Source organism: Oenanthe melanoleuca, chromosome 9 (genome assembly GCF_029582105.1).
Source record: "Oenanthe melanoleuca isolate GR-GAL-2019-014 chromosome 9, OMel1.0, whole genome shotgun sequence".
Classification (NCBI taxonomy): Eukaryota; Metazoa; Chordata; class Aves; order Passeriformes; family Muscicapidae; genus Oenanthe; species Oenanthe melanoleuca.
Genome location: NC_079343.1, coordinates 16,983,439 through 17,005,231, shown reverse-complemented (window position 1 = coordinate 17,005,231; position 21,793 = coordinate 16,983,439). Strand labels below are relative to the sequence as shown.

Below are 21,793 nucleotides of genomic sequence, written 5' to 3'. Positions count from 1 at the left end.
GGTAGGCATCATCAATCTGTCTCAGGTAGCAGCAAGGGGAAGGCTCCTCCTGCCCTGTCTCTGGCAGGATGAGCAGGGGCAGAGTGGATGCTGCAGATGCAGAGGGCAGTGCAAACAACCTGTGCTGGCACAGTGATGCTGGCACAGTGTCACCCACCAGAGCTGCTCCTCATCCTCAGCCTGGCAAACATTTCCCAGCTCAGACAAAGCCTTTCTCCTCTTCTTCCCAGGGCATTTCTGCAGCACCTCATGTTCCTGGCAACTTCTCCCCAAAGCTTTCCCTACATGAAAGGGCACAGCTGTGCCTCCCATCCAATTTTGGGTCTGGACATGGTTTTTGAGATCCATTTTTCATGGGGGGAAGACAAGAGTCCTTGCAGGCACTGGGCTGTTCATTGGCATGGCAGACAGGGCAGCTCTGCAGGAAAGAGTTTTTTCAGGCTGTTGAACCTTTCCATTTCTGGAAACTCTTCCCTGTGGGAACAAACCTTGCCAGTTCTGATGGGAAAAAAAAAAGCATAGAGGCTTTAGGAGTCAAAATTTTGCTGTGTTCTTACTGACTTGGATGTGAGCAGCCCATAGAGAAAATAACTGAAAGTTCATTCATTAAACAGTCACAGTTTTAAAAGCTTTTCTACCTGTACATTTTGTATCAAAGCTTCACAAATAAACAAGAACAATTTGGCTGCATTTTCCTTCTTGGCAATGACTTAAATTGGTGATGAAATAGGTCAAAAGGACTTTATCAGAAAGCTTCATCCATTTTACAAAAGTGCCTTTGATGGAGACATGCACAGGCAGAAAATCATGTCTTATTGTATTTCTTGGAAAAAAAAAACCAATACTGGAAAAACCAGCACTTCCTGTCAAAATTTGAATTGATAGATATTCAGCAGTTAAGGAGGTTTGTATCAAATGACATTTGCATAAGCCCTATTAAAATAGGCTTTTTAGATACCTTAACACCCAGGAGAACCCCCTCTCTGTCATGGATCTGCTGGTTTTAGGGTGATGCTGCTCTGAGCCCAGTGGACATTTCTCGATGGGCTTCCATCAACCTTGTATCTTTGGCAAAAATCCCGTGGCCTTGAAGAGGTAAATTTTATCTTGAGAAGTAAATTCAAATTTGGAACAAAAAAATCTAACTCATCTCTCAGGGATGCCCCTGCTGTTACTTCCCCACCGTGTACTCTGTGTCCACAGCCCTGGCTCTGCATCCCTGCTGTCCATGGTGACCCTGCACCTGCAGCAGGGTCTGTATCCACACAGGAGCTTCCCAGAAAACCCTCAGGATGAGCCAGCAGATGAGCTGCATGTCCCGGGGGGTATTTGGCAGTGTTTGACACCATGTGCTGTCAGGCACAGGCAGCTGAGTCACCCTGCCCAGTGATGCCAGCAGCACCTGGAGAGCTGGAAGCTCCTGTGATGTTAATGGGAGATCTCTGCTCCTTTGGGCAGGTCCATCATTCACAGAGGGCAGTGACACACACCCCCCTCAGCCATCTCCTCCCCATCCCCACCTGATGGACCACCTGGAATCCTTCCCAGCTCCCCATAAATTTGACAGGAGCAAAACAATTTCCACACACAGACCTCCCTGCCAATGACTTTTCCCTCTGAAACACGAGTTCTGGTGAGAGACAGGTAAAACCCACAGGGGTTTGGCTTCATGTCCCACATCTCTGGCCAAACTTTTGCCCAAAGCAGTTGTTAAATGATGGGATCCAGCTGTGCCAGCTCTGTCAGATCATGAAACCACAACCCTGCCTGCTGCTGTTCAGGAAAAAAAGCAGAAAAGCAAATGTTAGATCAGAATTTGCCTCTTATCTCTAAATTGCGATTATGCAAGTACAGTGGAGAAAAGGAAAAATTAATCCACCTTGTATTAATGCAGGCTAACAGGTGTCTGCAGTCACTCACTGTCAAGCCTTAGCCCAGCTGTCATTCCAGCACACAATGAAGCACATTAGCATTATCCCATGTAACCAACACACTTCATGGGTCTTTAACAGGAAAGTCCAGTCCTTGTGTGTCATGGCCCTTCTCAGTCTCAGTTGTGGATGGGTGCACCCCATTACTTGTCCCCCAAGACCAAAATTCAGAGCCTCTCATGAACCCAGTGACCTGGATCAGAACAAAAAGCACCTGGGCTTCATCTTGGAGCTGAGCTGGTGATGCTGAGTGCTCGTTTCTCTGAGACCTGCAGACACACTGACCTGGCTCTGCTCAGTGAGAGGAGGTGCTCTGCAGCACGATTTTGGAGGGCAAACACCTCCAAACCCACTGATGTGCAGTGTCACCTGGATCCCAGCCCTGACACCTGCCAAGCCCTCACACTGCTGGCCAGGAGTGGGCTGAGAAGGAAACAGGGTGAGCAGAGCCCTACAGGTGTTATGCAGGACCCCAGCAAAGCACTCCAAGGGATGGGAGCAACCCCCAGGAGGAGAGGAGGGGCTGACTTCCAAATATCAGCACCCAAACCACCCAGAGCCCACTGCCAATCCCAGCTCATCTCTGTACAAATATGTACAAATACACCCTCCTGAGAGCTGCAGGGTGCTCCTCCCGTTGTACTTGGAGATAAACCACTTTGTGTTTCTCCAGATAAAGGGGTTTTATGGCTTTCCACACTTGCTCTGATTCTTTCACTGGCAGCAAAATAATGGTTTTGTGACGTGTGTGTCCATAAGGCAAAATTGCTCTCCGAATTAAAGCACTCTCCCCTTCAGAGGCTGCTCTGAGGGCTCAGGAGATGTTCTCCCAGCACTTGCCCCCATTTTTGATGCTACTGGATCAAAAGATCCTTTGCTTTTTTCTCATGTTCTGATTGATTTTCACATGATTGCAGCACTGTCCATGAGAAAGAAAAGGCATGGCTATTTCCAAGCCTCTATCCACATTGTTCTTCCCTGCACAGCCTCCTTCCACTAATGACCTGGTGCTGCAAATCATGGCTCATTAAGGTGGGCAGGCAGGGAATCTGACACCTCGAGCCTGCTCTGCAATGAGACTCAGCAGGATGAGCTCTGAGGAACAGGGATTTAAATAGTTTTAACACGGCAATCTGAGAGAAGACAGCCACAATGCATGCTACAAATTCTCCCAAAATTAAGCCAAGATCCATGGTCACACACAGGCAGACATCCTGCCCAGTCAATAGCACCTTGGTGCTTTTATCAAGCAGTGACAATGAGATTGATTTTTCTAAAATTTGCTGTGCTATGCTGAGGGTGCCAGCATGGGGCTGTGAAAGGTGCAATCACCTGAGTTAGTTGTGATTGAATGTGGAGTTGTGAACCCACTGAACCATTGTTAGTTTGTGAGGAGGGAAGTGGGCAGCCAGCACAAAGGTTTCTGTGTGTCTTGGCTGGTACCCTGGCTCTGGGAGAGGAGTGCTGGGGTGGGCTCATCCCTTGGGTGCCTGAGGATCTCTGGTCTAATGCTGGTATGCAGAATCATGGGATGGTTTGGGTTGAAAGAGACCTTAAAGACCATCTAGTCCCAACACCCTGATGTGGGCAGGGACACCTTCCACTATCCCAGATTGCTCAGAACCCAACCCAGCCTGGTCATGAGCCCTTCCAGGGATGGGGAACCCACAACTTCCCTGGACAACCTGTGCCAGGGCCACAGCACCTTCACAGGGAAGTCACCTCAGACCAGCTGTGGTGTCAAAACCCATGAGAGGTTTGTACTTACCTGCTTCCTTTCAGCCTTTGCTGTGGGCTTGTGCCTGATTTCCCTCACTGCAGTGGAATCTGGACTCTGCCACACAGCCAGAGCAGTGCCAGAGCCACAGGCTGTGCCCAGAACTGTATCCAAGGGAAGGAAGGGGCTTGCACCATCACTGCCCAGACAGGGCTCATTCAGGGAATAACTAGAGGTTTGTAGAGCTGGCATGCTTTTGGTTTCAGAACACTGAACACCTTATAGAAGACAGGACAGAGCCATAAAGAGCACAAGGAACTCTGAAGCCCCACCCTGGAGAGAAGCAGAACAGGAGCAGCATCAGCTTCAGCACCGTGATCCAGAGCAATCACTAACCCAGAGCTACAGCAACACAAACTGCACACAGCAGCATCCCAGGGGTATTTGGCCCTGCTGAGTGCAGAGACCTGATTTTCTCAGCAAACCCTGATGAGCTGAGCCTTGCCTGGGCAGGGGCCAAGTGCATCCTGCCCAGAGTGCAGCCAGGGAACACCAGCATCACCAGTGCTGCACAGCCTCTGAGCCCAGGACACCACCTCACAAGCTTCTTATGGAAACAAACAGCATTTGAGCTATAAATAAAAAAAGACAATATTTGCATTTGATTAAGGTGAATTTCTCAAATTTATTCACAAGTTAATCCTCAGAAGACTTTTGCATCCCTACTGTTTGCTCCATTTTATTGTAGAGAGTAATAGCTTTCATATGACAGAAAGTGAGAGAGATGAGCTAATAAAATTACAAAGAAATGACATCCACTGAGCACACTGACCCAAGCAGTTATTTATTAACCATGTCAGGAGACCTAAAAATAGCTTTGATTGCATGCAAGACCATCTATGCCACCAATTAGTGCAGTAAATGTAACTACTCAAGCTAATAACAGCACATTCAGTTAGGTAACAGCAAATCCCAGGCTAATCCACGGTGTTTGAAAGCATCTTGTGAAACTTCTTTTTATTTCACTGAGCCAAGAATCTGGGCATTGTAAGAGCAATTGTCAAGAGCAAAAATAGATGTAATTGTTCAGAATGTAGTACCAATAAAATAGCCCTTTCAGGGGATCTCAGCTGGCTTTTCTGCTCAGCCATTAAAACAGTGAAACAAAATGTCCATATTTATCTCTACTTACTCGTGGTTCTCACTCCGAGAAAAATAAAAATAACATTTGCATCTTTACTCCAGGCCAGGTTAAGGACAGAGAATATAATCCTACACCCCTTCAATAAATGGCAATAAATCATGAACTCTGCAATAATTCTAGAGAAAGATTTGCAAAGGAAATGTAATTTATACTTCGTATTATCACACAAATTTCTTCTTGTCTCTAACACCTTTGTTGAAAGACAGATCTAACAGAACCATCCTGTTGATGTAGATGTCCATGCCCACAGGCCATTAATTCATAGAATGGAATCACAGAATGGTTTGGGTTGAAGGGGCTTTAATGATCATCTGCTTCCAGCCCAAGTATTTAATTTTCAGGGGGATTTTAAATACCTGAGCTATGCTTCAAGATGGGAGGGACAGGCAGGAGAGCCTTGGTCCTCTGGTACAACACTGGCACTATGACCCACCCCCCTTCACGCTGGATTTGAGCATCTCCTAAAATTCAAAGACACAGGTGAGTTTGTGGAAAAGCTCCACAGGAGATGAACAACAGGGACTGATGTCACTCCAGGTCCTGTTTGCTTCCTAACTCGTCCCGGGAGCGCGTGGCTCAGCTCGTGCCACACGTGGCTCTGACCCCAATTCCAGAGGGGCTCAGCTCCCCTGCACACACCAAACGTGCTGGGAGCTGCCAGGAGTGACTGAAGTGAGGAGCAAAACAAACTCCAGGCGTTGGTTTTTGAGCAGCTCTGTGATTACTGAGAGGAGAGAATCGCTGCTGCCATAGAAACGGCAGCGCCAGCCCGGGGACCACGCGCTGCTGGGGCACACCTGGCACTGCTCACACTGAGACAAGTGCTGCACCACCCCAAAGGCACCACAAAAATACCCCAAACACCTCTCTGCCCTCATCCAGAATTCTTCAAAGCTGATACTTCTCCTGCCAGCTGCTGGTAAATACAGCATCACCCAAGCTCGGTTACAACTTGCTCTGTGCTTCCTCACAAAACAAAATTTATGGTGAATTTAGTGCTACTTACCCAGCTCTGCACAGTCTGGGTGTGGGAAAGGCACCCAGCACCTCTGCAAGAACCTGTGGGTGCTAACAGCACAAGGTAACATTCAGAACTCCAACAGCAAATGTTTAAATCTGCGTCACCCCCATGGGCTCTCGCTGCCCTCCAGCATCTCTGCAGACACCCCTGGCAAAAAACCAGGGACCACTGAACATGAAATATCTCCTCAGGTGCCAAAGATTACTATTTTACAGAAATATTTAAAGAAGATTTAGTTCAAGAAATTGTCTTGGCAAGCAGTGCTCAAATAAAAAAGCTGAGCAACCAAGTGAAAAAAAGTTACTGTTTTCCCCTAGGAAAACCCCACTCATGTTGGAAACTGCAGCAATTAAAAAAGCAAACAAATAAATTGTTATATTTAAGCAATGACTTGAAAAGCATTAAAAAATTAATGTGTGTTTGACAAGAAACATGTATACATACTAGATTAATTCATCATGATGAGGAATTGAATTCATTGCACATCATTAATAAGTTAAAAGCTTGAGTATTTCAAGTGTTTAATTACTAGGAGCAAACAAACCTAGGTATGTTTTTGTAAGTATAAATCTTTAATTTTCATGCAAACTATTTAAAAGAAGTGATTAGAACACCTGACTTTCAGATTATCACTATAAACTTACTCTTCAAAGAACCACAGAAATCACTCCAATTACAAACCAGAAACATCCTGGGGTAAATTCAGGGCTCCCACCCTTGCTCCAGGATGCACAACAGACCTGCCAGAAGTGGACCCAAAGGGCTGTGTTCAATTAAAATAAAGAATTAAAACAGAAAGAATTAAAACATTTATTGGGCATAAATATATTACATATACACTACAGATACAGTTAAGTCTTACATACATAGTGTAGTATTTGCAAAATCTATACATTAAAATTGATATGGCAGTTTTAATATAATGCATATGAAATAGTCTAAAATTTACAATACAAGAAAACTTCTGATTATTTTTTTTTTTAAAGTTGAAAAGCTTGGAATGTATGTTCCCATAGTGAGGTAAAAACATTTTATTTTTCTTTTTCAATTTAAAGAACTGTGCAAGGATAAGGTTCATACACATTCAATTAGGGCACTTCTCAGTCGTGACACTGAATACTGAGCTACTGGAGCCAACAAACAGGATTAGAAAACACTTCAAGTTCATAAAGAAAAAAGGCAGAACAATATAAAAACATCTCTCTCCTTCCTTAAGGGTATTAAATACTTAGTGTTTCATTCTACCTTTGTTGTTGGTGGTGATTCCTGTGAGAGCAGAGCACCCTGGGGTTGGATCCAGCACCTGCCACTGCTGGACCAGGGGCACCAAGAGATTTGGGAAGGGCCAAGGCATCAGCAGTGGTGGGACAGGGACAAGGTCCCTCAGAACAGAAGGTTGTGACATCAGAGATCTTTGTCATTGACACACCAGTGACAATCAGATCACTATGGCAGGAGATACAGACTGAAAATGTCAAATTCACTGAGCCTGCCCCAGCTGCTCCAAATCTCCCAAAACCTCAGCCCTGGACTGGGGGCTCTGGTTGGTGTGGCTACAAGGGACCCAAAAATCAGCAGTGCCAGAGATGCTTTGAGTGTGACTGATTGCTCTCCCCTCCACTTCTCACCGCTTTTAGTAGCACTCGTATTTCAACTTTCAAAATTGCTTATCTAGAGCACATTGGGTATTTTCCTTTCTTTATTAAAGCAGTTTTGTTTTTTTTTTTTTCTTAAAAAAAAGGTGTCAAGCTCAGATTTCATAGCAGCACTGCTCAAACAATATACCAAAAATAAAAAAAGGGAATCTATTCAAATTTCTGGGTTTTTCCAAACTAGCGGTCTTTTCATCGTTTTAAAAAATACACTCTTCTCCCCTCCAATGAAAACAGCTGTATACTCTTTGCTCACAAAATACAGATGCAAGGTCACAGAGTTTCATATCACAAATAAATTTAAATAAGATGTAAATAAATTTGACAAGCCATGACTTTGGCAAAAAACAAAAAAATATATATATTTAGCTCAATGCCATTAGTTTGCAAGGCTAAATCAAAACTAATTATAGTCAATAACAAAATACAGAACATTTCTAATATTTGCTACATCTAGAGAGGCACACAGAATAATTCATTGATCTTAGCACTTTCTTTCCAGAGATGATTTTGTTTTTGGATACATGTAAACGTTTGAATCACTGATAATGGTTTTTTTGGCATTTAATGTACTAGATGCTCCCATCTTCAAAAACACAAGAAAATGCAAGAAGATTAATAATACTAGGAATGCTGCCAGGTAAAAAGTTGACCTAAAGTACAACAGTATAAAACAGACAAAATGTAACATGCTATGGGGAGGGTGGAGAGGGGGATTAGATTAGTACATAAGTACACTTTTTATTTTTTATTTTTTTTACAATAAATAAAAAGATTGCACTGTAATTGGTATTTAAAGTACTGTATGCAGTATATAGTATAAATAAACCTAAAAACAAAAATAATGTTGTTTTTTTCCCCATTACTTTGGTTAAGGGAATATTATGCTAGTACAGGACACTGAATCTTAGACGATGGAGACAGAGCACAAAAAAAGCTAGGACAAAAGCAAAATCAAGTAGCAAAAATATACAAAAACAAGAGGCAGGGAAATACACTGTGTCTGTTGCACCCTTTTGGAATCTATTTGCACCTCCAGCTCATTTATGTCCCTGAGGTACTCGCACAATGTTGACGTAATATAAATAACCCCATGACTCAAGAGTTAAAAATCTAGTGTCTCGATGGATTAAAATGTGTCTGGGAAGGGGGCAGGCAGGAGGGGGACACTGCCACCAGAGCAGGGACCTTTCCTCTGCAGGACTCTCCTCTCAGTTTTGCCAGGTACCAAGTTATTTCAGTCAGCCCCGTGGTAAGAACAGCATAGACAACCTCTCAAGGTATTTAAAAGGAACAGATGTGATTTCTGACACCTCCAAGAAAGTTCCATAAAATAGATACCCCTCACAAAAATAGCAACAACATTAATAATAAAAAAAGATCAACTGACAGTAAAGTTTGCTTCCATTGAGTGTAAATCTCACCTAATTCAGTAGAGGCAGTAAGCTGTCACCAGCTCAAATCATATAAATCAGGCTGAATGTAATAGAATAATATCTAGTATTAGATTAGGAATAGTTATATACAGTGACAAACAGACAAGTTAAAGCAGCTTTTAAATAGCTGAACATGGGAATAACTAACTATTGCACAATGCCCTCTTACTTAAAATTACTGCTAGGAATTAAAATGGTAAAAAAAACCAACTATAATGCTTCGTAATTTATATGCAGTTTGGTTATTTGATTTCTTATACAGGCAGTTTATAGTGTTTGTAAAAATAACAGGCAACTAAAAAAGTTTTTCAACTGCAGGATGCTGTTCCAATTTAAATGCACTAAACAGTTAAAATAACAACTTAGGTTTTATCTTGAAAAATTGGGGCAAACGTAGTGAATAATTTGTAGGCAACATTGCCAACACTGTTCATGGAAAAACTGGTACTTGACTAACACTGTATTCTAGTCTTACCACTATACACACTTGTGACTAATGTTTAGAAGGAACACGAAGAGATAAAAAAAGTGACTCATGATCAAAATTTCCTAAATAGTAAGATAAAATAAGAGACTGCATGAACTTCAGTGAAAAAAAAAACCAAAACCCAAAACAACATTGAAAAGGCAAATTGGTGACAATTTTGAAATCGTGAAGGAAAAACAGACAAAAAAAAAATCTTGCTTTTGGTATCTGGTTTACTTGTTTCTCCAGTTTGACCACTTCCTAGTTCTGAATTTCAAAAAGGTGCATCAAAACACTGATTTATCTTTCTTCAAGCTAGAACCGTAAAAAAAACAAGAGCAGTATATAAAACGCACGGATTTCCAAAAACAAAAAAACCAAACAATGAAGAGGGTGGGGGGAAAGGAGGAGGAATATCTGAATAAATGTGTGGACTATAATGCGTAGCATTAGTTAATACTCCGAGGCGCGCCGAGCCGCGTCACTTCATGAAGAAGTACTGCAGGATGCAGGCGAAGACGATGGAGAGGCTGGCGAAGCCCAGCACGATGAGCGCGGCGAACTGCTCGTCCGTGGGCAGCGCGGCCTTGGCGCGGGGCGCGCCCGGCGGGCCCGGCAGCTCCGGCGCCCCGCGCTGCAGCGCGAACGCGGCCGAGGGGCTGAACGGGCCGCTCAGCTCCTGGCCCGTGGCCCCGCAGCGCCGGCAGGCGCACACGCGGAACCGATAGTCTGTGCTCACCTGCAGGCCGGAGATCTGGAATGTGCTCTCTTCTCCCTTGTACACCTTGGGAGACAAAGCGGGCAGCGCGGTCAGGCACGGCTATCCCTCCTTTCCGCACCCCCCCCACGCTTTCACCGCGCAATGATGCAGTAATACATGTAGCAATGCATATATAATGTATAAATATGTATATATAACGTGTGTATATACGTATATATACATATATATGTGTGTATATATAATGTGCATAATATGTATATACCATATATAATATGTGTATACAATGTATATATAATGTATAAATATGTATATATAACGTGTATATATATATGTGTATATATATGTATATATAATGTGCATAATATGTATATATCATATATAATATGTGTATACAACGTATATATAACGTATAAATATGTATATATAACGTGTATATATATGTGTATATATATGTATATATAATGTGCATAATATGTATATATCATATATAATACGTGTATACAATGTATATATAACGTATACATATGTATATATAACGTATCTATATGTATATATAATGTGCATAATATGTATATATCATATATAATATGTGTGTATAATGTATATATAATGTATATATAGTAATGTTATATAATGTATATGTATCTATAATGTATAAATAGGTATATATAATATATATACATATATATACACATATATAATATATATACATATATATATAATATACATATATATAATATATATACACACACACACGTATATATATATTACATATACATATATATAATATATATATATATACACACATATATATAATATGCATAATATGTATATATAATGTAAAAATATGTGTATATAATGTATATGTAGTAATAGATGTCCAGCCCAACGCAGAGAAATAAAGCTACATGAAAATGCAGAACTACGAAAAGAGCACCTCTACTCCAGGCCAGAAAAAAACCTATAAAAACAGGACACACCAAGTGACCATTTGTGAACATTGGGGGATCCTAAGCACTGGACTTTGGATCATTGAGTGGTCACCCAGAGCCAATCCCGGGCTCCTTTTCAATTGAGGCTATCAAGGACTGTATTTCAGTTGTGAAATAAATATCGCTTATTTTCATCATATTTAATTTGGCCTGATCTCTTTATTATTTATAACACACTGAACAAGTCTGGGCCACAGTGACAAGTCCAGGCTGTGCTCTGTATTATACACACCAGCCTGTTGGAGTCTGAGTCAGGGATCTCTGAATTCTTCAGAGAGAAATCTGAGTGCAGGGATTGAATTAAAGCCTTTGGATGCATTGAAGTATATTAAGCCACTCACACATAAAGTAGACATTTAAGTAGAAGTTCGTAAGTTTTAGGGTGAGCTCTAATGCTTTTAGTAAGTGAAAGGGTTTAGATTCCACAGTAGCAGTACAAGTTCTAGTGAAGGTTGAAAACACACTGACATCTTCAGCAAGAGGCTCCAGGCCCACAGTGGCAGACAGGACTTAGTCATAACAGAGCTATAGTAAGAGTATTGCTTACATTTTTCAGATAGAACAAATAGGTCTGTTGTGCTAAGAAACTAGAATTCTAATAGGTTAAGGAGTGGTGGTCCAAGTTTGCATCTTAGCTTGTTGGAAAAATCCTGTATAAGAGTTAGTATTGGGGAGAGTTGGTGCTTTTAGCCATTCTGGCTTCTAGTCATTCACTTATTGCTACTGCTTTGCTATTGCTCGTCTGCTTGCCTTTTGAGACTGATGTGCTTTGTAATAAGAGGTGCTTTGTAATAAATAACCTTTTAACTATTAGCTGCCTTGCTTATTTAGAAGATAACCAGAAGAAGTTGGAGCCTAAGAGCTCCGGAGTTGGTGCCATAGAGCATCAGAGGTCTGAGAACCTCACACCAGCCAAACTACATTTAGCTGTTTTTCTCCATATTTTGCTACCCAGTTGTTTTTTTTGCATATTTTGCTGTTTCTTCACAGGCTTATTTTTCTGTATATTTCTTAGCTTAGACCAATGTTTATAACAAGTGCACGAGATCAACCATTTTAAAGTGTTTTTCTGCAACTTGTTAAGACCCTTCAAAGCCACTGAAACATAAATTGTGCTAAATCAGGAAAGAAAAAACTGAACAACAGAATATCAAAATTAAAAGACCCAAAATAAAAGTGGACAGCAAAGTTCTGAACAGCATCCAACCACTGTACCTAAAAAACTCCTGCAAAGCACGTAAACAGCATAAAAGCACCAATCAAAAAATATGTAATTGTGTAAACAGTAATCTTAAAATGTGCAATAAAAGTTAAAAAGTAAACAATAAATCAGCTTCTGCATAACCATATTAATTTGCTGTCCAAAAATCCTATTTCTCCCGCACAACGACATGAGGTTTCACAGGATTTCAGATTTCAGTTCAGTCTGATATCTTGGGACTTCAGCTGTTATATTTTTCAAATCTTGTACTGAGTTAGTGCATCACTCTGAACTCCACATAGAGTTCACATTTCTCTCTCCACATTTTGGTCAGACAAAATAACTCTTCCAGGTCATCACTGCAGCCTCAGGACCCGAAAAGTATAAACAAAATTAAACTGGGGGGAGCAAACTGGGGAGATGTGACTTCATTACCTGAAGCTGTAATTGGATAATTAACCCCTGATATACAAACAGATCAAATTGTATCTGTCTGAAAAGTTTGTGACCACTGTCCTCTCATCCTCTATGCACTCTCATCCTCTTCTGCACTGCCCAAGGTGTATCCTTTGAAGGCCTTTAATAAACACCCACTTTATTCTCTGTCTAGACTCTGTTCTAGGTCACCTCTCCAGGCATCAACTCAAGTCTAAGGAAATGCTTCTCAAAGGAAGGAACTCACTGGGTCAACACAGGTTTTGGAAAAACACAGGCAGAGAAAAATCAGGAGAACTTCTCAACAAGTCCCAGCTCGGTGCACACAGGGACAGAAAACAAACACATCACTCACTGCAGCAATGACAACACACACTAATCTTTTGTGAGTGTGATAAATGCTACAAAGGTTATTTCTGCACTCTGAAAGTGTGACTGTATGCCCTAAATATGTCTATACATAATTGCCCTGTCTGGCCCCAAAACGAAGAAAACCTGCAAATGAGGTTATTAGAAGTCATTCCATGTATAGTCGTAAAATTGCTTACAAATGTAATTTTAATGTATTTTCCTTTCACATTTCTCTCAAGAAACAGCAATCTTGTCAGATATTGCACTTTCAGAACTGATGAAATAATAAAACATTATTAAGATATGAAAAATTTCCTCATAATTGCATTATATTTGGTTATTTACTAATCCAAACCCATCACATATTTATGTTAATCAAATGTAGGTACCACATGACTCAGAGCACAAGTCATGGTATCAGAAAGGAGAGAAAAAAACTGAGTATCTGAGACAATTTTGTGACTTAAATGGAAAAAAAAACCCCACTGGAAACATTCACAAACTCTGAAAACAAATAATTTATATAATGGATGGTTGTTGAGACTGGTATTTTATGAAATGAAAAAAACTGTCACAGAGTGCCTGTGTCTGCTGGGGAAAAAACATCCTGAACTTCAGCTGCTTCTTCCTCTGCTCATTTACCATTTCCCTTCCATTTGCTGTGGGAGCAGAAAGTTGAGAGCATCTCTGTCCTCCCAGAGGCAAGAACTTGTCCTAGAAAAGGGGAGAAACTGGGAAACTAGTCCCAAGCCCATAGAGGATTTCCTGTGTGTTACTCTGGAGTAAGAAATGAGGAGAAAAGGGAAGAAACCTGCTCAGCTAAAGAGCACTTAAAGATCTCATCTTCCCAGCTTCCCTGCCCTGCTCCTGAGACTCATCCCTTGCTTAAACAGGCAGTCACTGATTTTTTGAGGTCTGTGACAAAAAGAATAAGGTGCTTCTTTCATTTGTCATCTTCACTTTTCAGCTTTCACAGCTCTTCCAAATGCAGTTTGAATGAAGGTGAGTCTGGGTTTCCAGACTAAGCACAAGTCTCTCTAACTGGCTCATGCTTCTTGTACCTGAGGCACAGATCAAGAAACAAAAAATAAACAACAAATAAATGTTGCCTTGCTCAAGTACTGCTCAGCATTTGCAGGAAGTTCCCTCTAGTGACAGGACTACAACAAATTCATCCCATAAACCCTTCACTGGCCACAGCCATGCACTGTTGCCTGTAATTATTTCTGTAATGCTGCTGTAATTAATAATTTAATTTCAAAACATATAGCCAGAAAAGCTCTACATGCCTTTGCCACAAAGAAACCTTTGCAACTAGTATGACCACTTCTGAACCAAAATTTTAAAATCCAATAAAATCCGAATAATGACTGTAAATTTTTTAATTTAAATATCTAAACTTCATAAATTACATTTAAGAGATACTAGGGACTGCACATATACAACCTGTCTACACTGAAAAAAATCCTGTCCAGTACAAAAAAAAAACCTGGGTTTTTTACTTGTTTTGTTCTGTCAGGGTGGTGAATTCCAGTGTAACTGGAGGCCAAATTTGGGTAAATCAAAGACCTCTATCTTCATTAGAGTCTAACAAGTACAGATGGCTGAGTTCACTCCAGCCAGCTATTCAACAGCACTTCTCAGAAAAAGGCCAGACAGCCAAGTGAGAGAAGAGTACAGCTGTAAAGGAAGTTTGAAAGACTGTTGAAAATAGATAAATTATGTGAATTAATATTCACCAATGATAAAGACAAAACATTTCCTGCAGTAGCACTAAAACAGTTATGGAAATTGTCCTGCTTTCAGTGGTTTGAGGAGTATTTACCAGCAGAGGACCTACCTGTCAGGAACAGGTAAACAATTATTAAATTGTCCCCTCTGCCAGGGTCTGCAGAAGGATGCCCCAGCACAAACACATTTGGTTGTGAAGAGTTATACTCTGTGAGTGGACTTTACACATACAACAGAAAAAACCCTTGACAACTATGAATAAGGTCTTTAAATCTGAACAAATATGAAATCAAATATAACTCCATGGAGCAGCAATAGTATTTTATATGTAGCACACTGTGCTTTGGGTGGCCAACAAGCTGAAGTGCCTATCCAATTTATCACTTTCAGTTCCTAAAAACAGCTTTTTGGTTTGGACACTTGAGAATATAATAAAAATGTGATGAGCTTTTTGCCTGGCTCCCTCAATGAAAATATCATCACAAGTTATAAACTGCTGCTGAAGCCTCTTATGGTATTTGATCCTACTGATAGAGCTAGAGAGACAGAGCATTCCTGCAGGCAAGGATTTCTCAATTTCACTGATCTCATTAAATAATTCCAACCCTCCCTTTCCTTTCCAAACAATAACAATGACAGCCATAATTGCCCTATAAGCAACAACTGGAAAGTGCAAGGTAACCTCACTTGGTTGTTGAATCCTGATGCTATGGCCAATGTCTTTAATAATTAATAAAAGCCTATTTTGTATGCTGATAAAAATACAGAATCATAGAATGGTTTGGGTTGTAAAGGACCTTAAATATCACCCAGTTCCAGCCCCCTGCCATGGGCAGGAACATCTTCCACCAGACCAGGCTGCTCTAAGCCCTGTCCAACCTGGCCTGGGACACTGCTGGGGATGGGTTTCAATCTATGTCAAAAACATGACCACTTTAAAAGTTTAATTTCTTCTAAGTCACCTGACAGGTTTCTTTTTAAGAAACTGGATTGTAATTTCATCCAAACTCAGCATCAGCTTCTCTCACTCCACTGCTGAGATGCTCAAATTGGCACCAGGAGGCAGAGGGAATTCCCAGTGCAAGTGGCACTAAATGCCAACAGGTACTGTGTAATTCTGTCATACTCTGGCTCATGACCAGCACAAGTGCCTTTGATTTATTGAAAATAAAGAAACCAAATTTCTGGCTGACTAGAGCTTTACAGAAATTATCAGTTCACTAAAGAAGTTCAGATATTGTGTGTCTACACAATCTAATCCAAATAAAAAACAGTAATTAAAGTGAGAGGTTGGTAAGGCCAACTGAGCTCTCCCAGGCACCCACCTCTCAGTGCAGACCTGAGAACTGCTGGGGGATTCTCACACACCCAGTGTATCCTGCCCATACTTCTTCTTCTTTTGGAAAGCATTTGGAGAGAGTTTTTTTCCCAGAAGAGATGTGGCAGAAGCTGGTGGAACACTGCTGCCTCCAAATTCTTGGAAATTTCAAAGGTAGAACACTTTGCTTCAGTGGCAAACAATTTAAGGATAAAGAAGCTTTAAAAAGCTGAATTCTCACTTTCCACAGTCAGTTCTTAGGAGAACCTGGTTCCTGGGTGATTCCATCCCCAGAGCTGCTCAACTGGGAAACCAAACCTGTTATCCCAAACTGCAGCTCCTGCAGGTGCTGCACAGCCCAGCCCACTCCCCTAAATCACATTAAAGCTGTGCAAGCACAGAGGCAATTTAATACATTTTGGAGCTAATTTCTGACTGAGTAAGCTATGCTGGATAGAAGTGCAAGAAACAGAAAAACAAATCCAGGCCACTGATTCCTGGAATTTCCTGTGGCTTACATCCTGATTCATAAACAAGGAAGATTTGATTTCCTAAAAAGAACTGTCCTATGCCATTGCTTTTTTAAAATTATCTGAAAAGATAAAACATACAAATACACAAAAAGGAATACACTGTGTGAGAAACAAGGAAAGGAATAGTTACCATTTTTTAAAATACACTTTACAGGGAGCTAAAATGTTATTTGTTTAGCTCCAGCAAATCCAGCTCTTCAGCCAATTCTCAGCAGAGAAATATTTACAAAATATTCTCCCATAGGAGGGCAGAGATGGCTGTAGTCCCAGTCTGCAAAAAAAGCGCTTTTGAGTACATTGGTATCACCTCTTCCAGATCAAATGGTGCAAAATCAGCAGCTTTTGGGCTGTGGAGGGCTGCACACCCTGGGGTGCTGGGGAGGGAGAAGCTCAGGTGTGACAATCTACAGAGAAACGACAGCTTCACCCAAAAGCATATCAGTGGCTGATGTTGCATTCCATTAATAGCCTGAAAATCTAGTGTATTTCATTTGTGCCACCCTTCAAAACAATTTGCAAAATGTTTCTAGCATAATTTATTCCTTTAGCTACATATGCAAAATATATATGTCACTCTCAGGGAACAAAACATATTTAAAAATAAATTTAGGTCTTGCACTTCAAAGGTAATTAACATATCACCAACATTAATGAACATATTGGTGACAGTACTTTTCAGTTAAATAGCAGCAGGTGATCACAGGCATGTCAAAGCACAGGTGAAATGTTTTAGCCAGAAAATCACTGAAAGGTGTTTCTGTATTTTATCTTCTGTGCCTGTTACAGGAGCTCAGAGCACACGGCCACTGCAGCTCATGGGCAGGGAGTGCCCACATTCCTGATGGAGAAAAAAACATCTTGGTGGGCAAAGGGGATTTCTGTGCAGGTGAAACTGTGGAAGTCTCCCTCTTTCCCATGGCTGGCTATCAGCCAGCACAACTAAACAAGTCCCAGTGCCACTTGGAGCATCCCAGCCAGGAACTTCTTCCAGGGAGTTATTGGTGATAATTCACACAGAAACCCAATTGTCAGGCTTGTGCCTCATCAGAAATAAAGACCTTCAACATAAGAAGACCCTGAAAGTATTTTTTAGTTCCTTTCCTCACTGCTGTTTTTTCATACCACAAGTTCTGGACAGTGCAGATGAAGCCAACACTTCTGTCCCAGGACTGTGAAGCTGTGCCCAGCTCTCCCCAAGGACACCAGAACATTTTAAACACTGGGGCTGCATTTACTGAAGCTGTACCTGGAGGTAACACACCAAAGCTACTCTGTACATCAGACAACAGCAAAACAGCTCCACTTATCCACTTGCCACTGACATTAAGAGGCCAGCACAGCACACAGGGGTTTCATTACCTATACCAGCACCAAAGATCATTTCCTGAAAAAACAATCATTAGGTTTCTCAATCTTAATGCCCTCATGATTTGTCTTGCATTTTTCATGTTATTTTTGATAATTCATTAGTTCACAGTAGTACTCAGAAACAGCCTGAAGAGGAACAAAGACACAGTTGCAAAGAAAGCACTACCTTAAACATATTTTTAAGAGCTTAATTAGCACAGCATAAGAGCTTAATTAGCATAGCATATCTCATTTCCCTAATTTGGATTTATCTGGAATCCACATGACAACAAAAGAAAGCAGAGGAAAAAGAGAGCACACAGGTGCTCAGGAAATCACACAGGCAGAGGTGTGACAGATGAAATAAAAGATCTAACTGTGAACGAGCTGTTCTGTGTCAGGTGCTCTGGGCAAGTGTCCACTTGTGATGTCTAATCCTGACAGACAAGGAAAGAAGGATCAGCTGTACTCCCCTGCCTTGCTTCCACAGTGACAGAAGGGATACACAGCAGCTACACGTGCATCAAAACCTCAGACAGGAATGAGACAGATGAACAAACCACTTAATGTGTACTTGACTGAAAACCCTGATGGACAGTCTTGGAATTGGCTTAGCAAGATTCATCTTCTGACTTCATCTCATCTCCAGATAATGGTTAAGAGCAGCCAGCTCAGAAGCAAGCATGGACAGAATTGTAATTTTTTAAAGGTTAGTACAGTTAAAAATAGTGATTAACCACAGAAAGAACACAAATCACTCCAATAAAATAATGATGTTCTATATACTCCCTTAGGGGAGAAAATAACCCATTACAGCCCTTAATTTTGACTCAGCCTTTACCAAAGTGCACCTGACACATCACCATAGGGTGTAATTCAATACAGTAGAAAGCAGCAGCAGCACAGTGGACTTTCAAAACCATTTCCATTATGCCATCAATTTAACAATATGAAATCCAGACCATTTCCCTACCTGCTTGTATTCAGATTCTCTTCCAACCAGTACCTGCAGAACATAACCAACAGGATCTCCCTTCATGGGTGGGACCATTTCCCAGGTAACTTCACAGGAGTTTCCTCCCAGCTGTGTCACTCGAGGGGCTACAACAAAAGGAAATGTGGTCATTTTTAATATAAAGACTGCACCAAAATCCTATTTTATGAGCACTGTAATATATATACTAGAACATTTTAAAAAGGGTAGAGCACCTCTTACCTGTCAGCTCTGTGAGCTGCTACAAAGGAGGAGTGGATTCAGAGAAAACTTTCAAAACTTAATTGCAGTGCTGTGCACTGATCTTTTCAAAGCAGAAGCCAATGCACAAATTACACAGGCATTCATAAAAGCAGCTACTGTGTGAAATTCTGAGCAAACACCTGTGCCAGTGGAGATGCCTGTACATCCCTCTCATGCTACATGCCATTGAAAGAGAGGAATAATATCAAACACTTCATTCAGGAAAAATAGGAGAAGGAACAAGAGAAGAAAAGCTAAAGAATCTTCTGTATCAGAGATGAAGTCCAGCCTGGGAAGCAAAAGGACAAGCATAATTCTCAAGACTTGGACTTGAATATAACTCTGAGCCTGACACCCACTCGATCAGACCTGCTATTTCTAGCCAGACTTAGAGTAGTGCTCTCACTAGAACTCCAGAGAAATTCAATTTGTCAGCTGTTACAAGGCTGCTGTCCTTGGCCAAGGGATGCTGTGCTTGACCCACAGCCAGCTCACAGGTGAGCCTAGCAGAGCACAGACAGGGGCAGCACATATTTAGGTACAACAAAGCATCTGCCACTGGAAGGCATGGAAAAAACTGCAACAGCATCCAGGGTCCACCAACCCCTTGATCAGGCAGAGCCAGCAAGCACAATATCAAAAAAGAGAATGAAACTGGGAGAAACAAGAGTGCTGAACACTTGTACCAGGTGGTTTACACGTGCACGTGCAAGGACATGAGCTTGTTAAAGGCAATCTAGATCCCCAGCCCTACAAAAACAGACAACAGGAGGGTCTACCAGAGAAACAAATGCTGCTGCATATATTACACGAATTTTAGACTGATTTGTTACTTCCCAAGAGGAACACATGAATCATGAAAGCCCAAATGTAATCAATATCCATTTACTTCTCTCTGCACATCTGCTAGTGTTGAGAGACTGATAATAGATGCCTTAATCTTAGCTGACAATGACAATCTCAATTATTTTCCCTTCTCCTTCCATCCCTCACTTCAATACATGTAGATTTTTGTCTGACACTTACAAAACACTGCCATTAACAACAAAGCTATTCTAGGGTTGGCATCACTAAGGGAGTGATGAGGAGACCTTACAGGAGAACAAACACTTGATTCTGATAGATAAAAAGCCAAACTAAGATTATCACATAAATTCTTTTGTATTTCTCTGAGCACAGAAAGGAATCAACACTATCATTTTGCATCAGACCACTCTCTCCCAGGGCATCAGTCCCCCTCAGCAGTGCTCATTAGCACAGTTTTGTCATGCCCTTCTCTCTGTCACAGCAGTGCTCTGCCAGGTACCCGAGGTCCCAGCCCACACACGACCTGGTATTTGCACCACACCATTGATACTCAGCTTGACACTCAGCCCAGAGGATGAGTCACATTTCACAGGGACTCAACAGGCAGACTGGGAGCTCAAAACAAAATCCTAGGTGAGCTGAGCTGAATAAAATGGGCTTTTAGCCAACACAATGCAGGTGTGGCTACAGTGCCTCTGGCATCCTGGGTGATGCCACACGAGTTCCCTTCCCTTGGCTGGGCAGCACATCTCCCACCCCTGCAGAGGTGTGGATCAGGTAACTCACCCCTGGCTGAGCATCCTTACCCTCAACCACACGTGTTTTGCTGCAGTGTTTTCTCCCAGGAGTGGCTCAGAGCAGCTGACCTAGCAGGGAAAGGCACCCCCAGCAGTCTTCTCCCCTCTCTGAATATTTGGTTACAAAAGGTGTCAAAATCACCAAATTTTAAATTTTAAAATTTTAAATATGGAGAAGCAAACTGACAAACTGAGAGTTGTTTCAAAAAAATCACAGGGCTTGACAGGGAAGACTTTTCCTCTCTTTTCAGGAGAAAAGGTACATTTGATTTCAGCTCAGCTGATCTGACAGCCACCAGACCAAACTCACTGCCTTTGTAACAGGCCAAAGAAGGACTAATTAGGCCTAGAACAAAAGGCTTAATTACATGAAGTTTTATAATTAAATATCTTTCACTGTGGTTTTTACTTTTGCTCCTTCCTTCCTCCTCCTCCTCAGGAGCATAATTACTTAGGACAAAATTTACACAGAGTAAAAGACATTTCATTATAAAACTTCATTTAATTAGGCCTTCATTTCTCCTAGTGGAACACATGCTGAGTTCTAAGTCTAATGCCCTATATGTGAAATATCATAATTAATTTTATACATTAAAGTAAAAATAAACCCTGAAGATCTATATTGGACGTCACATCCACAACAAAAAACATTAAACTTTACTAAAGCTTAAGTTGGTAGATACCCACACCCACCCACAGCTGGTTAGATCCCTTGTATAAATGTTGTGGTAATCCAGAGTAACCCCTGGTAAACTATTAACAGCAGTAGCATTTTAACAGTTTTTTATTACAATGGTTTCTGACATAACCTTTATATATTTGTGTGATTTTTTGGGTGGTAATTTAGCTTCTCACCATTAAGTAACTTCACAACTCAAGAGAAACCTACAGTCAGC

The 21,793-nt window shown here is 41.3% G+C and overlaps 1 protein-coding gene across 1 annotated transcript in view; it reads right to left on the bottom strand.

Annotated features, from left to right (window-relative positions):
• Nucleotides 1-7,606: 7,606 nt before the first annotated feature.
• FNDC3B (fibronectin type III domain containing 3B) overlaps nucleotides 7,607-21,793 on the bottom strand; it is a 180,136-nt gene continuing 165,949 nt past the window's right edge. Inside the window, exons 25-26 of the mRNA XM_056498953.1 lie at nucleotides 19,030-19,157; nucleotides 7,607-10,211 (exon numbers count right to left, since the gene is read on the bottom strand). Of these exons, the coding sequence (XP_056354928.1) occupies nucleotides 9,909-10,211; nucleotides 19,030-19,157 (431 nt within the window). The 3' untranslated portion in view covers nucleotides 7,607-9,908. The remainder of the gene's footprint in view (nucleotides 10,212-19,029; nucleotides 19,158-21,793) is intronic.